We start from the raw sequence: 18,427 nt of genomic DNA on the forward strand, positions 1-18,427 counted from the left end.
CACTCATTATCTTCAAAGTATTTTCTAGCTTTTAAATGAAATACTTTTAAGTTAATCGATGGAAAAAATATCACCAAGAAATAAACAAACAAAAAAAATTCAAATTACTTGTATTTCTAAACTTATGTTGTATTTCTAAAACATTACTTTCATTTCCTTGAGACACTGACATTCATAAAAGTTGTTTTTATATAAAACTTAAAAGCTGTATCATTTCTTCACTATTAACATATACAGGTCCATTAAACATATTATAAGATGGATAGTCTACAGGTTAATATTTTAATTGTACCTTGGGATTCTTGGTGTGAATCTAGGAAGTGTTTATGAAAAAAATTAATGTATTAGTTTAGGTACCTCAGAATATACCTTGGAACAATTACACTTTTTTAGTCATAAAAAAATTACATGAAAAATCAATTTAGTAAGAGTCCTGATGGAATTACCATGTTTCATACTGAGAAAAGTTGGCAGAGATTTTAATGTAAAAATTATCCTGTAATCCCAGCAGCACCGGAGGCTGATGCAGGAGGATGGCAAGCTCAAAGCCAGCCTCAGCAATGGTGAGGCAATGAGCAACTCAGTGAGACCCTGTCTCTAAATAAAATACAAAGTAGGGCTGGGATGTGGCTCAGTAGTTGAGTGCCCCTAAGTTCAATCTCTAGTACCAAAACCCCCCAAATTATAACCACTTTCATAGCTGTGATTTCACTTCTAATTATTAACTTTAAAACATTATTCATTTTTATCTACAACAGCATTTTTCCTCTGTTATACTCATATTTTCTACAAGATCTTTGAAATTTAAATATACATCAAGTTTTGAATGCTTATTTTGAATTTGTATTTCTGAATTTTTGGTAACATAAAATAAAATATCATGAAACATTTTATATTCTCTTTAGGAATCCTTTAAAACTACCTCTCAACAAAAATAAAATGATAAATTAAAATCTCTTTAACTTTGACCCTGGATGCTATTCCTTAAAAGATCATTTGCAAAGTTAGTTGTAATTTTATTCTAATCATGTCTTACTTTATCTTATAATTTACACATGGCTTAGGAATTTTCAGTTTGTTTAAAAGAAAAAATGAATTTTATAAATTTACATAATTTAAAATGGTTATAGTTAAAATATTTTTTGAAAAGGTTGAGTTCAAATATGAAATAGTCAAGAAAAGGAGGATATATAATCCTCACTAACTGGCAATTACTTGTTTCTCTGAAGCAAGTTTCAATTATATGTATATTCCCTGTTGACATTAGCTACTTCTCAGCAATTTATGGAATGTAATTTTGCTATTCTTAAGCACCACTACAAATTTGTTTTTTTTTTTTTTTTTTTTTGTTTGTTTTTGCACCAGGAATTGAACCCAAGGGTGTTTAACCACTGAGCCACATTCCCACCACCCCCGCCCTTATTTTTTTTTTTTAATTTAGAGACAAGGTCTCACTAGTTTGCTTACAACTTTTCTAAATTGCTGAGGCTGGCTTTGAAAATTCTCTTTTGATATTTGTAGGATTTGGTTTTGTGATCATCTCTCTCCACTCCTACACTGAAATGAATAATTGCTTTTCAACTTTCTGTCACTATAACAAATACTTGAGATTAATAAACTTGGGAAAACGTTTATTTGGGCTCAGGGTTTTGGAAGTTTCCATCCATGATCTGTTGCCCTGTTGCACTGGGCCTGTGGCCCATCATGATGGAAGTGTGTGACACAACAAAACTGCTCCTCTCATGACCAGAAAGTGAAAGAGAGGAAGAGAAAGGGGTCAAGGTACCATTATTCCCTTTGAGGGTGTACCCCAAACACCCAAGGACTCCCCACCAGGCCCAGCCTTTTAAAGTTTTCACCACTTCCTGACAACTCCAAGCTGAGTGCCAAACTTTTTAGCACCTGGACCTTTGGGGGGGGCACTGGTCCAAACCACAGCACTTATGATATTCATACCACACACATGTGGGGTTCTTTTCACACATAAACACAATGAAAGTAAATATTTTAAAACCAAAAAAATTTATTTCTTCTACCCTTGCCTGGGAATGGCATATAGGTCAGAACAATAAAAGACTGGAGTGGAAAAAAACAAACAAACAAAACTAAACATGATGTTTTTACCAATGAAAAGTGGTGGCTTTGACCTCTGGAATATAGTAAAAAACAAGGAGATGAAGAATTCTCAGCATGTCTTGTGTCGGCTCACTGATGGTCCACAGCACCACTCCATTTCTTTCTGAGTATAAAAAGCATAAATCTTCCCATGATCCCCTTCTCTGTGTTCCCCTAGGTTAGAGTTTGCCAATAAGAAGAAATTACTGGAGAGTTATAGATGGAGATGAAGAGGAAACCATCATTTTTCCACAGGTGTGTTACACCAGGTGAATGGATAAGTGGAAGATTCACAGTGGCTTCCTAGCACATTTTTGAGAATGATCTACTTTGCCCAAGAGAGCTGGTGTTAGGTTTTAAAGATTCTCAAGTATTGCAGCAGGTCCAAGAAAGCTTCTGAAAGGTAACTGTTTGGTGCTCTAGGCTGGAGCCTTCAGTGCCAGCCTCTCCAAATGTTGGCGGCTGCTTTTCTGACTCTACCTCCCCATTCTAATCCCCAGTTCCTTCAACAATCCTGAGAATCCCCTATTCTGCATGAAACACTGTATATATGAGAGACATCTATTATGATGACTCACCCCTGATGATATAGAGACAGTCACAAGAATGGAAAAATATTCAGTTAACTAAATGTTACAAATGACCAGAATATCCAATATATCATCTTAATGCATAAATACTGAATCAAATTTCAAAGTCAATTGTAGGTTAACTGAATGTCATTTCTTGCTTTTCTCTAACATTGACGAGTCAGATCATTGTATATGCTATTAGTTTCTTTGATCTTCTCAATGATGATCAAATAAACTTTGAGTCATCTTCATCTTTTTCTGAATGAAATATTTCAATTCTTAACATATAGGCTTGGAATTCATATACTTGATGTTATTCAATGATGTTTTATCTGCAGTAAGAAGAGGGAAACAAGTTCAGTGATTAGTAGAAAATCCTTTAGCCCTTGATCTTTATTTTCTTACTCCTTCCCTCTGACTTAATAGAGTGCTTCCAGTTTTATTTGCCACTACACTATTTTTTGTTTTCATAAGCCTGGGATTTAATCAAGATCTTATTTAAAGGTCAGAGAAATTGTAATGAATAGGACTTGAATATGATTTGATCTTGGCAAAGCATTCCATTCAAGAAATAGGTTTTAACCCATCCCCCTTCCCAATATCCTTTGTGGAAGACTATATATTCAAAATGCATTTTAACATTTTTCTCAATTCTCATTCTCAATCCTTTTCCTTCACTACCTCTCTCTGTTCCTCTATTCAATGTGATAAACTATTGCATAGTGTTTGCTACGTACTAGGTCCTGTACAGAAATTAGGAATTAGGAGAGAAAACATATCTTTTCTATTGATATTTGTAAATTTAAGAGTAGAAGCCAATATCCCATATTAGAGATGATGTAACTGAGGTTCAGGCAAGTTAAATAACTTGCCTAAGCTCACACAGTGAACAAGCAGCAAGGTCAATTGGAAGTACTCCCAACAGCAACGCAGGTTATGACATTTCTTAAAGCTTTTCATCAACCTGCCCGCTTTAGCACCTCTATCTTCCTTAGTCTGTTTTCCTCTTGCTCTGTGTCTTTTGTCTCTAGCCAAAAATTCCCTATTTAATTAAAATTCTAGCAATCTAATTTGCATCCTCCACTTTTTTCCCCCATCCACTCTCCCAAGGTGCTAGAAGAAGGACCAGGGCTATTAGCCAGCTTGAAGTCTCCTTTAGAAAGCTGGGAGGAGAAGCAAGGGAAGGCTTTAGGGAAGGTTCTGTGAATACCCATGGGTCATGGATGCTTTTATCCCTGCTAAAGAGAATTATTTTTACCCTCTGTTTAAGAGCCAAAGAATATTAAAAACATAACTAGGAACAGTGGTGCACGCCTGTAATCTGAGTGACTTGAGAGGCTGAAACAGAAGGCTCACAAGTGGAGACCATGCGCAACAGAATGCCAGAGTGAGGACTGAAGCTAAGTACCAGGGAGAGTGGGTTACAGTGATTCGGACACGTGGTCCTACTCCTTCTCACTCTCACTCTTTCCTTTCTCCATGACCTTCTGCTCCTTTTCCCTGGTAAGACTCAAGGTGTCATCATGGAAACAATAATGGGGGTGAAGATGAATTATTATTGATCATATGAGGAAGGACTCAGAGAGCAAATAAATACAGAAAAAAAAATAGAACACAGAGAAGCTACCTACTTTAGTATTGTCAAAGTGGAGTAAAGAGCTTTTGAAGTTATAGGGTTTTCTGTTCCATCAAAGGTTCAAATAAAATTAAAGTAAAATACAGTGAGGCTGTCTTCAAATCCAGAGAACTCAAGCTTTTATGTTTGTTTTTCACAATAGTATCTAATAAAATAAGTACTCAATAACTTTTGATTTTTGATTTCCAGTCCAGAATCCTATTTTGATGTTTTTTATTTTATTTTATTTTTTTTCTCCCTGGACCCATATTCTTGCAGGATAAACAGCAGTGCTAGGAGAAAAACATACATAAATCTACTTTGCTTCTAAGTCAGACGGATTCAGTATCCATCTTCAAGAAGAAAATTTATTATCATTTTTCAAATTATAATATTCTAGCACACTTTGATATTCATGACCCTTGGGCCTTTTGAAGTGCTAAATAACATACAATCATTTTTTTTAAATTAAAACTCCTGCATTTAGCTTTAAGAAATCATTGCTTTTGCTGTGTGTGTGAAGCAACTCTGGTATGTGGAGGAATTAGGAGAAAAAACATATCTTGTCCACTGACATTTGTAAATTTAAGAATAGAAACCAAACAGAATGCAGTTTAGTTTTATATGCAGAAATATGATCAAGGGAAAGTTTAAATAGGTGATTCTAGCACTGGCTTTACAAGTAAATGGTGGACAATTTCAGCAACTCTAAGAAAACCTCTGTTCTTATCTTGGTCCCTTGATTCCTGAAATACAAAGAAATCCTACTTCTAATGATAGCAAGAGTTTCTATCATTTTCCTAGAAATGAATTTTAACAGAAAGCAAATGAGAAAGCATTTCTGTCAGGGAAAATAGTGAGAATAGATAAAATTTTGTGTCACATGACCCACTGAAAATGTTTAGGGCCACCACCAAATCAATAGTGATTCACTAATTTAAAAGTAGTGGAGTTTTTTGAGAGAGATAAGGGTGGTCTCTTGATATGGTATTTGACCAAAACATAAATGAGTGATGTCTTATGTCCATATTTTGGAATATTTGCTCCATTGTCATGAAATCCTGCATTATACTTGGCAGTTGTACCTATACTCTGAAATTCTCATATCAAAATTTTGTGTGAAAACTCTAAGATAACACTAGAATGATTATTTTTAGTTTTAGAGGCAAATATTCAACCTCTATACATTAGTCATCTTTTCATCTCCATGACCAAAATTCCTGACAAGAACACCTTAGAAGAGAAAAGATTTAGTTGGGCTTATGGTGTCAGAGCTTCTCTGGCCTGCTACAAGGTTTCACGGCAGAAGGGCATGGCAAAGAAAGTTGCTCAGCTCCTGGCATGGGTGGCGGAGTGGAGGCGGGAGACAGACTGACAGACAGAAGGGGGCCAGGACTAGAACAGATAGAGTCCCCAAGGACATGCTCCCCACCCCCCATGGCCTACTTTCTCCAGCCATGCCCCATCTGCCTATCTTTTTTTTTTTTTTTTAAACCACTTTCTAGTACATCCATTGAAATTATTAATCCTCTGATGAGGTCAGACCCTCATGATCCAATCTTTTACTACTGAAAATTGCTGTGTTGCCTGACACATGGGGGACATTCTAAATGTTAAGCATAATACCTTGTATGCTTTTTATTCTGGAAATAAAACATTAACAGGGTTAATTATGTAGAATATGTAGAATAGATATGCAGATGTTATATCTAATATTTGCTTTCTTTTTAAAGTTTTAAATACCTGTACTTTCTTTTCACATTTGACTCCAGAATATCCAGTCCGGCAAGAACACACATTGGGAAATGCACATCTGCCTCCATAAAGACATTTTTGATTACAAATTGCTGCAATACACAAATTTTTATAATTAACATCTTTTGATAGTGAATGCTTGTGACATATCCTGTTTTAGGGGTTTAAAGATATTTGATCAATTGTAGTAATGGCCATTGATACAGTCATAAGAAGCTGTCATATTACACATGTATACATGTATTGAAACATAATATGATACTTGCTAAGTGTATCAGTTAAAAATATATAAAATGAATGACTGTTGACCATAAATATAAAAATAATGTAAGCAAAATATGTATCCTTAATTTTTCTAGTGATTATATTAACAGAAAATAAGCAGGTGAAAATAATCTATTAGTTAATCATCCATGGATCTCTCACACACACACACACACACACACACACACACACAAAAACCACCCTAAATTCAGACAATATTTTTACAATTCTATAAAGGTATTATTGAAATAAGCCAAATTTCTTTCATTTTTTTTTTCAGTACTGGGGGTCGGGGGTACTCAACCATTGAACTACACCCCCCTCCCTTTTTCATTTTATTATTTTTTAAAATTTGAGACAGTATTTTGCTAATTTGCCAAGACTAGCCTCAAACGTGTGATCCTCCTGCCTCAGACGCTTGAGTTACTGGGATTACAGATGTGTGTCACCATGCCCGGCTTTACTGGCTACGTTTTAGAGTACTTGAAATACATGTTTTTTTTTTTTTTTTTTAACAAGGAGTTCAAATAGAAGATAGTATTTATAACTTTCTTTTTAACAGCTTGGAAAAAATTTAAAAGAGACAATTCAGGACTGGTTTCTGTATGAAAAAAACCAAAATTTTATATAATATCCTCGACTGTTTAATGTATAACAACTGTTGGAAACTTAAACTTATGACACTGTACTAGAAATTTCTTTCTTGAAATATCCTCCAAGGCCATTCTAACCACACACACACACACACACACACACACACACACACACACCAATCTGCCTATTTATTTTTCTATCATCTATCTTTAAAAAATGTTTTTCATACTTATAAATAATTAAATGTGCAACATAAAGGGAAATATTAAGTAAATTATGATATTTATATTATGGAACCTAATGTGTGGTTTAAAATTATGTTCTTTTAGGACCTAGTAAACGTTTTGAAGTGATATTGAGTGAAAATGAGCAGACTATAAAATGACATACAATACAATTGCTTTTCACGGGAGTGATACTACTTCAATGTTTCATAATAAAAGCTTAAACATTTCAAGAATAATATTCCCTTTGATATAAATGCAACACTGACAGCTATGTTTTCATCAGGGCTGCCATATATAGTCAGCTGGGTTGTGTGCTGCACAAGTCCTCCATAGCTAAGGAGGCACTCTTAGCCATCATACATGGAAATAGTTATTACAACAACTTTCCAGCAGATGGCAGTAACACACATGTTTAGGTAACAGTCAATATATTTAAGACAAATTTCTGGACAAGCAATTTTGAGGAAGTTGATGTTAGTTTGTTTTAAATTTACATAAAGATGCTTCAGTGTACTTGAATCTGTGCACAAAAACCTCAATCTATGATCACTCGGGTCTATTTCTACATCCCTGTGCTTTTAGCATCTTCTCATCGTTCTCATGATCTGCATAGACCACTCTCCAGAATGAGCAACCCAGGTTGAGGTTGATTGTTCTTCCATTCTAGCTATTTATCGTGTCTAACTTCCAATCACAATTATCAATTTTTGAGCACACATTTCTTATGTAAGTACTTGTCCTCAATAGTACTTTGATATATTTTCTAAATAAGAAATAATAAATTATAGTAACAATTACAAATACAATTACCACTAAGAGTCATTATATGCAAAATTTCTGATGCATGAAAACCATAGTGTGGTTCATAAGACATTTTCTTCCAAAGAGATTTATTTCGAGTAAAAGGCATAATTATGTATCAATTATAAATTTCAATTGGCCAGCAAATTTGAAATTATGTAATTATTGATCTTTGAAGGTGTTTTTGGAGGCCTTCATGTTTTTCCCATTAAGTTAATCTTTGTTAATATTTTAACATGTTATTTAAAGTTTTCAGAAATTTCAAATGTGGATAAATTTTATTTTTTCTATAGCCTAAGATTTACTCTATGAATAAATATGGATGGGAATACACAAAATACTAAAAAAGTAACATAAGATAATTCTGGGTGGTGAAATTTGGAGTGATTAATTTTTTGCTATTTTTTCCATAATTTCTAAGATTTCCATTATAGATATATATTTATCCTATAACAAATAACATTTGAACTTCTGCATATTAAACTTTCCTTAGTCCCATCTAAGGAAACTGCACTGGCAACCCACAGACCATAATTTGAAACCATGCCACAAAAAATTATATATTATATCATACTTTCTTTTTTATAAGTAAATATAAAATTGGATAATTTTTTTTTTTATTTCTAAAGTCACTTAGGGGGATAGTCCCGGGGCTTGAACACAGGGTGCTTAACCACTGTGCCATATCCCCCAGCCCTTATTTATCTATTTATTTCATTTTGAGACAGGGTCTCACTAAATTACTTAGGGCCTCCCTAACTGCTGGGGCTGGCCTTGAGCTTACAATCCATCTTCCTCAGTTTCCCGAGTCACTGGGACTATAGACATGAGCCACCATACCCAGCTGTAAAATAAATTTTTTAAAAGAATCAGTAATCTGTAGTTTTTTCCATTATGGATTTCTCCTAAAGTCATATTTAATTATTATAATGGGTTCCAATATGAATATATAGTAGAAAAAAATCCTGTGGGCTTACGTATTTGACACTGCGCTCCTTCCCAGGTGGGAGGACAGTGGCAGATGCTGGGGGCAATGCACTCACCACCGTTTTTACATTTGTGAAAGCAAATAGCTACAAATAGAAATATAAACAAGTTAAAATTTTACATTACTACTCAAATCTTATCATAAGCCACATGAATTTTAATTAAAGAAAAACAGTTAAAAGTCATTAATTAATGGATATTTTATCAAACAACACTTTCCAATGTTACTATGTAGTCCTAGAAAATGTGATTTTAATGGTTGTGCAATAATATACATTCTGTTATTTGAAAGTATTGTGGTATGTTTCCTTCAATTGTTGGACATATATGTTAATTCTCATTTTTCACCTTGATCTATGCACTATAATTGCTCCTAATTTAGAGTAATTTTATAGAAAGGATAAAAGGAAATATTTGAATGAGAAGTGCCATCATCTCAGGTACTAATCAGTCTGAGAGGCAGTAGGATCTCTCACTTGAAAAAAGTCTGAATTGCATGGTTTCTTTTGATGCCAAGGAATCCGCAGTTTTTTAAACTGCCCACTGAGCCCTACTTCAGTTTAGGAGAATATAATATAAAGACTTTGTTATTTATTCTGGGCAAACAAACGGTTGGAAACTAGGAAATACAATGTATGACTTCCTCTGCTGACCTGAAAAACTAGGTTCAGAGAACTTCTCATTTTATTCTATTTCAAAGATATCTTCTAATCCAGGAATGAATACGCCAAAATTAAAACAAATAAAAACAAAGAAAACTTTTTTTTGTCTTATATTTTGCTTAATATTGCCACAAAGGATGTAGACATTGTTTTTTTTTTAAGTATCTATCTTTTTTAAAAATGTTATTGTATTTTCTTATACCTTTATTTAATTTACTTATTTTTATTTGGTGCTGAGAATTAAATCTAGTGCCTCAAACATGCTAGGCAAGTGCTCTACCACTGAGAAAAAACAGCAGCCCTGACTTTGGCATTTTAAGAGTATTCTTCTTACGTATATTGCATCTTTTCCCACTCCAACCAGAAGAGCAGGAGCAAATGTTTGGTCCCACACATTTTCCTCCATTCATGCACATGGGATCACAGATGCCTTAAGGGGAAACATGAAATATTAGCTTTAAATGGCAACAGTTTTATTTGCTTTACCTGTAGTCTGCATATAGGTTTAGTAGTGTCTTACTTTTTTGGCATCTCCTACCAGTGTATCCTTCACAGCAGACACACACATTATTTCTCATGCAGTGGCCACCATTCTTGCAGGGAGGGTGACAGATAGCTAAAAAACACATGGCAGCAATGTGTGAATATTACATATTCAGTTATTATATATTGCATATTGCATCCTGTGCTTGCTATCTATGGGGCCATAAGGCAGAGGAATGTGCTATTAAAATAAAAGATTACAACTACAAGTCATTAAAACTGTCCTTTCTAAATCATAAAATATGATGCTTATAGCCATAAGCTGCTAGTGGGTTACCACAATTTGAAATGTATGGGAGTAGTATTCATAAAAAATGAAGTCCTCAGTATTATAGTATATATATTATGAACCTTCACTTTCGTCTGGTCTTACCACACTGTGAAGTAAATGAAGCATAAAATGATCAGGACACAACCAAGAAAATAAATCAGAACTTACCTCAAAATACGAATGTTTTGCTCTCTTGGAAATCAGAAAAATCTGTACAATTTGTCACATATCACAAAAATATATCCAAAAAAACTTTAACTTTTGAATACTTTTGAGACAGTTTAATATGACTGGCTCTTGTGAATCCTTGATAAAATCTTTTGACTATAATTCTTAGTGGTTGTTAGGAATATTTCTTAAAAACTTATAATTTACTAGTATCTTCTATTTTTAGGATTCTGTCTCATGAAATTTAGAGGTTGAGTTATTTTATGAAAGGATTAACTTAGTGTAGGTTTTTCTTTTTTCTTTCACTTCTTTTTTTTCCCTCCTGGGAATCAAATCCAGAGCTGGTACATGCTAAGCACATGCTCTAACTCTTAGCTACACCACCACTAAATGCAGTTATGCTTTTCTCCTTCTTTCCTTCCTTCCCTTCCTCTTTCCCTCCCTCCCTACCTCTCTTCTTCCTTCCTTCCTTCCTTTCATCCTTTCTTTCTTATTAATATGAGACAAAAATGCCTGGAAATTTTTAAATTCAATTTTCCCTAGAATGATAGTTAAGTGTATTTTAGTTTGTATTTTTAAAATTAATTTCAAATTGACAGGTTTTAGTAATGGGACTGTCATTACCAAAAGACTGACTTCCAGTTTGAATTAGACCCACCTTATTAGCTGCTTTCTTCACTTCTAAAGACTGTAAGAAAAATCTCACTGACATCAAATGGATTTATAAATAAAAAGCAATTCAAGTACAAAAAACAATATAAATGGATGCTTTTAGAGAATGGATAGTTTCCACTATGTTATACTGACCCTTTTCTAGCTTATGCTTAACTCTACTTTCTCTGATATTTTATGAATACTTTCTTATTTTTTAAAGCATTTGTTCAACAATCTTTATTGAAGCATGGAAAAGAAAACAGTGACAGTAACCTGTCTTTAGCTATGACACGGAGTTAGGTTAAATTATAGATTATTTCTCCCAATTTTTCACTCCTGTTTAGCCATGCCTTCTTCCAGGTGACTTTGTACCCACCACATTGGAGGTGGGGTTTATTTTCTCATCCTGTAGTTATTGGGTTTTGCCACAGGACTTAATTTGACCATTGGCCTGAGAGCAGACATGATATAAGCAGACGCTCTAAATATTCAGGGTAGTTTGCCTTGGCATCTTGCTCTCCTGGTTTTTGCTTGAGAAAGGCATACACCAGATAGATGTGGGTCTCTGGAGGAAGACAGACAGGTGAAGCAGTCTACAGTCAAGTCCAGACAACCTGTATTGTTTGTGAGTAAGGGAAATAAATGCATATTGCTGGACACTAAGATTTGGAGGATTGTTTGTTACACATCAAATACTGACTGATAAAAAACCTACACATGGAGAATTATAAACAGGTATATGTTATGTTTTATTAGTGGTAGAATGTTCTTATGTGTTCTCTTTCCCATTCTTTACATAATTTAATATGATTTCTATTTATTAGAAAAAAAAGGTCTTTTTTTTCCACTACAGAAGCACCATAGTAAATACCTATGATTGGGAACTTAACACTAAAATAAGAAACCCCAAGTTGCTTATGGTATACAGCCTTATAACAATTCACAAAGTCTTGAGTGTAGAGACAAATACATCTATACAAAAGCACATATGATTGAAATAATATATATATATTATATATATTATATATATAATATATATAATATATATATATATGGAATAAAATTTGAACTTAGTCATCTAGCCATCATCCCAGGTTAGAAAAGGAATTTTAGGAGAAAACCAACCCTCCTACCAGATTCTTCAGGCCTCAGATGGTTCTCCCAACAATGCCCAGGTTGAACCAAGTAACTGAGGATTTTAGGAGGTGAAGGAAACTGGAAGATGTGGTTATACATCTGCAGCCATACACTTTAACCCTGACCTTTTTTTTTAAAGAGTAGTATAATAATATTGTGATGTTCCCAGCTAAATTTTTGTCTTCCTCTTTTGAAATTCTATTGTACAAACAGTCCCTCGTATTTACTTTTAATCACATTTTGCCTAATTTTATTCAACTTCTTTTGATGTGTGTCATCTTCCCTGCCCAACATTTGGACTCACAGTGGATATAATGTAATAGTGTTTAGGTCAAACCTGAAAGCCAGGAAATATGAAGCCTGAAGATTTACAGGAAGTTGTCAAAGTCTATGCCAGCTAGGAAGTTGCAACAGGGGGCAATTCTCATACTTGCTCTTATCTCATTATAGCAACCTGCTGTTGAAAAAGGCATATGTTCCATAGATACTTTTTAGTTCAACTAAATTACTTAGAGATTCCCTCACAGTTGGCATATAGTTTTGAGAAGAACTTTTCTATGTCTTACATCTGAAATTAGCAAGGCACATGTAAGCTTTTCATTTCTCTCCTTATTTTTTCTACTCAGAATTATACTTATAACTCTTCACCATGGATTTAATTGCAATCTCTTAGCTTCTAAGATTTGCCTACTTAGTCTTTGCTTCCTCCATTTCACAATGAAGGAAATATGGATGAGAGGATATGTTCTCTAGGCCCATATGTCTTGTGTTTGAGTGATGGTTTCTTCTCTACTTCAATTTCATCTTAAGAATCCTGGCCAACTTCCAAATTAAAAAATAATAAGAATTGGAAATCAAATTCTATCCTGGCAAGGAAAGTATAAATTTTATGAATTAAATTATGATGATGTGCTTATATGTTCTGTACTAAAAAGTTAGCTCTATATTTTGTGTAACTCAAATATGAAGATATAGAAAATATATTTTTAAAAATTTATTGACATTAATTCCTACCTATACTCTCACCCTCAAGACATTCCCATTACTCTGAAGAAAGCCCTACAGCATTAACTATTTGAAGGAAATAATGGGCCACAAAGAATATGATGCATTTTTATGTCTTCACACCATCTTGCAGAGAGCTGTGCATAGATGACTCTTCATAAATGTTTAATGAAACTAAAGTCAAGAGAGATTGTGGGAAATCAATAGACAGTAGCTTATAAATCAAACATTTTTGCTATGATGGCAAGTAAAATGATATAATTTCACTGGAAACTGCATGAAAACTTTGCTTATTGGTTTCATATCTTTGTTCTACAAAGCACTGACAAATGCCAAGGTTGTAAGCCTAACATACATTGAATAAATAAAACCATTTTACTTAATAACTCCAATACCCTTTGTATGAGCTGGTCATTTGATGGCTAGACCTGCAGCATCATAATATATAGAAGAAACAAATAGCATCTTCCACTTTCAAACTTCTCTAATGTTTTCTCAAAGCTCTATTGATGTCTAACATTCCATTTGACTTTTTGACTTATCAAGAATCATTACCATTCTGACAGTGTGCACCAAAAAATCCATTCAGGCAGAGGCAAGTGTTTGGTTTGTAACAGGAGCCACCATTGAGGCAAACAGGGTCACATAAAGCTAATGAACAGCAAAAGGGAAAGAGACCATAAAAGTATTATTATTTTAAAAATGAAATTTAAAAAGGAAAGCTGCACCAAAATGGAGCTCCATACAAAATGGAGCACCTATAATTAATTAGACTTTGCCAAACATAAGAGGCATGAAATAACTGCATAATAGCTTTCAAAGTGTATTCATTAAGTTTACAAATAATATTAAACTAAAAATGTGGAGTGTATGAATAGAATTTAGAATGCCCTTGTTAAGCTCAAAAAAAAAAAAGACTGTAAGTTAAGAGAACATGATTCATTCAATAGCACTAATGAGATGACTTGTAATCTGTTGGAACCAGTGGGGCTAGGTGTACCTCTTTGTCTCCTTCCCAAATGAAACAAGGACACTGCACTCAGGTCCCAGCACTCTCAAAAACATTTCTTTGTATTTACTCCATTACCTTTGTTTTATTTAAAAAGCACCCCATTCCATTTTTCAGCGTATTCCAAAGTCTACTAGAATTTTATTTTCTTCCAAACTCCACTTGCCAGAACTGATTTCCATCTTTGCTTTTAAGTAACGATATTACTTATCATAACCCTACTTGTCCTGGTCTTGTGTTTTTTACAGCTGCATCCCAGGTCTCCTTCACTATCAATATTCTACTTGAAATGAGGGCAAAATCAAATTGGTCTTTGTTTCCCTTTGCATCATGATTCACATACAGTTGGCAAACTATGAACGTTGAATTAAATTTTCATTGAGAAAAGTCATTAGAATAACTGACAATTAATTAAACATGAAAAACTGCAAATATTGCTGCCAAAGAAGCAAATCTGATACTGTGATAAATAAATGGAATAACAGGAATGGTTGTCTGTATAACTAAGAATTGATTGGACGTTTAATGAAATAGGGTATATGCTGTGATTTAAAAAATTAATCTTAAAATAAACCTCTAAAACACAACATAGTAGATGTTTTGAGTCCATAGTAGGGTGATATTTATAAAGGCAAAAAAAAAATACAAAACATTGGTTGGATAACAATAAAGCTATAAGACACAATCCAGTCCAGTATAAGAAGATGGAAGTTACTTATCAGATCAGTTTCATTTCTTAGATGCAAGTCTTTAGAACATTGGCACATTTTAAATTTCTTTTAATGAAACATTCATTGCAAACAACTCTGATTTTACCTGTACTACAGGTGGGTCCATACCAACCAGGCTTGCATTGACAAACATCTGGTGCGAGACATGCACCTCCATTTTCACAGTGCCTATTGCAAACCACTAAGACCCACAGTGAAGATAAAAGAAAGACAAGTTAGGCTAAGAATGCTCACCACCATTCTAACTATTATATAATTATCTCATGACTGCCAAATGTTTTTGCTAATGAATAAAATGGGAATAATTTATACTTTGGCTTTAAATGCTCTTCCCTTTTCATATTCAGTTATTTTCTCACTAATAGAGTTGGGGCTAGAAGAAAACCATTGAACTGAATAGTCAACAAAATTGGCTCTTAGGGGAAATTATTAGCTACTGGTGAAAATGACTATAGACATAAATGAAATGAGATAAATTTATCTGCAAATGAGCACATTTGAATTCATCTTATCTCAAAGGTGGGTTTAAGAATAGTTATTTCTTAGAACAAACTGCTCCCAATGCTACCCAGGATGGGAACTGTCATCATATATCATGAAAGACTGTTTTTTACTTAGGGTTTGGGTTCATTCCATTTAGTGTTAAAGAAAAGTTTATCAAAGCAGCAAGTTCATTATAGCAGATTGCAAGGGGAGATTGGCTTACTTGTTTCACACCTCGATCCCACAAAACCATAAGCACAAGTACAGAGATTGCCAGGCAAGCACGTGCCACCATGTTGACAAGGTGGGCTACAATGTTCTGCAGGAACAGATTACATTATTAAGTAATTATTATTAATAATAATCGCAATGAATTATCCATTTATATTTAAGAAGCACAGTCACAATAAAGCCTATTGTAAGAGCAGTTTATAATGACTTCAGTTCTCTTTGACAATGAGATTCAGTTCTGTGGGACTGACTGTGTGGATTCACACTCTGAAACATTCACCAGGTATCAGCATGTTTGGGTTTATAAAATAAATCTAGAAAATGCAACACAGACAGTTGTGTAAAAGGTTTATAAAAATTTGGTTAACTGAATGGAAATATATCATCTTAGGCTTCTTCTGTAAAATGAATCTTGGACTTACATATTTCTACCCTAAAAAAAGAATATTTATATCTTTACATGGTTATCACCACAGGCTATTGTTGAAAGTTTCAGTTCAACCCAAAAAATTTAGTTTGTTAATTTGTTGCTTGCCTTGTCATTAAAGCATTTAACATGACTCAGTTTATTAGTAATCATATGTACCATCTAACGAAATACATTGTTTTTAAAAAAAACTATTTTGAAAATAACAACTAACTCATTTCTTTAAAGTATTACCTAGCTTTAGGAATTCTATTTCATACATTCTCCACTTAATATTTCACCTAAAGTCATGCAAATTATATGGCTAAAGATGTATTTTTAAAATTATTTTTAAGTTTCTTCTTATTACCACCTTATATCTTCTTATTTGTAGAGATATGATACCCTAAAACCAAATCTTCAAAAAATTTCAGAAGATAATTTCACCAAAGAAAAGCTACTATTCTTTGGATCTCTGATTTCTGAAACTTAAGTTTTTAAAATTCTCAAATGAATTGTTTTTTAGTGAACACTTAAAAAGTGGGCTCTTTCACCAATATTAATAACTACATATTAGAATATACACAGTGAAACTGAATTATCTTATAAAAGCATATTAGAGAAAATAACAATTTGTTTTAACCCTATTAGTTGATTTTTTAATTTGGATTACCACCTTCATTGCACGTTGTTCCACCATATCCTGGAGGACATTTGCAGACATTAGGCTTCATGCATTTCCCATGGTTTTTACAAGCAGGCTGACATACAGCTGTATAAAATAAACCCATTTAGAAATATCAATTATCAAATAAAATTCATTTTTCAATTTAATGAATGATAAACCTACCAGTTTGGCAGTTGGAACCGGTATAACCTGGTCTGCATTTGCATATGTTTGGTGCCACACATTCCCTGCTCCTTCCACATGGATGTCTACAAATAGCTGCAAAAATCAAGGAGAAATGGCTGAACCATTGACATGATATATACGTGCTGCTCAATTATTTACTTATAATGAAATTTACTTATTTACTTATAATGAAATTTAAAATTTCTCAAATTGGAACATTTTGATAAGGTATTAAACAATGACCATTCACCCATAAAATGGTCTTCTTAATATTTTTAACCATTAGAATGACTGAGGAAAATCATTTTTAGAGTAAGAAAGAAGTGCCAAGTGTAGTAATTACTTCCAAGATGGTGCCTGTTAGAGGTAGAACCTAACCCTACCTGAAATGATAGTCTTTTTTCAGGGGGCAATGAAATTTCAGATATGAATCAGCTAAATGTTAATAAATAATAAGGATAATCAGATTTTCAAAGAACACATCGTGAGGTTGATTCCTTAAGCTTCTCTACTACCTGATATATTCTACTGGACATTTAACACTTCCTGCGGTATCTAATATACATGAAAGTGTTTTGTTTCATTTGTTACATTTGTTAAGGAATTCCTATAGGTATTATATAATGTAAGTATTGAGAGTTATTATTCTTATGGAAAAAAAAAGAAAAACAAATTTCCTTTAGGTAATATGGGAAACATAGGAATATTCCAACAACTGTCTCACTTAATTTTGGTCTCAAATAAAACAAAACACAAAACAAAACAAGAACATCAAACTCATATCAACAGCAACAATAAAAACCAGACTCTGAATTATAGGACTCAAAAATTTGATTTGTATCAGAGAAAACAATGTTAATAATTGTGGAAAGATATAAAAATACTTGTAAAATTAAAATGATGCAAAACTTGTTTAAGACTCCAAAGAATTGGAAATAGACACAACTGTATAAGTTGCAAATAAGTAAATAGACCAGAATGAGTAATTTAAAATGGTAACTGTGTATTTCAAACTAAAAATAACTCAGGCCACAATGTTAATCAGATCTATATTGACATCCTTGTTTTTTTTTTCATTACTTGTTTAATAATAGGACAGTCAGTCCCTCAAAACTCCACTATTTCATCTGTCTATTGGGAACAATAACACTTATTATATGGAGTTGTTGTTTGTTATATATAATTGATACAGAATGTTTCTGAAGATCTTGGGACAGAGTAGGTACTCAATAAATATATTTATATATCATATAGTTGGATAGTATATAATATTAACACTTTAAAAAAGTAACTTAGAAAAACCCACTTTTGCTTCTTTTTTCAAAACATGTTGAACAAAGTGGA

General features: G+C 33.3%; 1 protein-coding gene across 1 annotated transcript in view; it reads right to left on the reverse strand.

The window, feature by feature from the left end:
* Positions 1 to 2,048: 2,048 nt before the first annotated feature.
* Positions 2,049 to 18,427, reverse strand: part of Vwde (von Willebrand factor D and EGF domains) — a 69,928-nt gene continuing 53,549 nt past the window's right edge. The window contains exons 20-29 of the mRNA XM_048785999.1: positions 17,081 to 17,176; positions 16,907 to 17,002; positions 15,817 to 15,912; positions 15,196 to 15,291; positions 13,926 to 14,021; positions 10,113 to 10,208; positions 9,927 to 10,022; positions 8,921 to 9,016; positions 6,046 to 6,149; positions 2,049 to 3,019 (exon numbers count right to left, since the gene is read on the reverse strand). Of these exons, the coding sequence (XP_048641956.1) occupies positions 3,005 to 3,019; positions 6,046 to 6,149; positions 8,921 to 9,016; positions 9,927 to 10,022; positions 10,113 to 10,208; positions 13,926 to 14,021; positions 15,196 to 15,291; positions 15,817 to 15,912; positions 16,907 to 17,002; positions 17,081 to 17,176 (887 nt within the window). The 3' untranslated portion in view covers positions 2,049 to 3,004. The remainder of the gene's footprint in view (positions 3,020 to 6,045; positions 6,150 to 8,920; positions 9,017 to 9,926; positions 10,023 to 10,112; positions 10,209 to 13,925; positions 14,022 to 15,195; positions 15,292 to 15,816; positions 15,913 to 16,906; positions 17,003 to 17,080; positions 17,177 to 18,427) is intronic.

Source organism: Marmota marmota, unplaced genomic scaffold (genome assembly GCF_001458135.2).
Source record: "Marmota marmota marmota unplaced genomic scaffold, marMar, whole genome shotgun sequence".
NCBI lineage: Eukaryota > Metazoa > Chordata > Mammalia > Rodentia > Sciuridae > Marmota > Marmota marmota.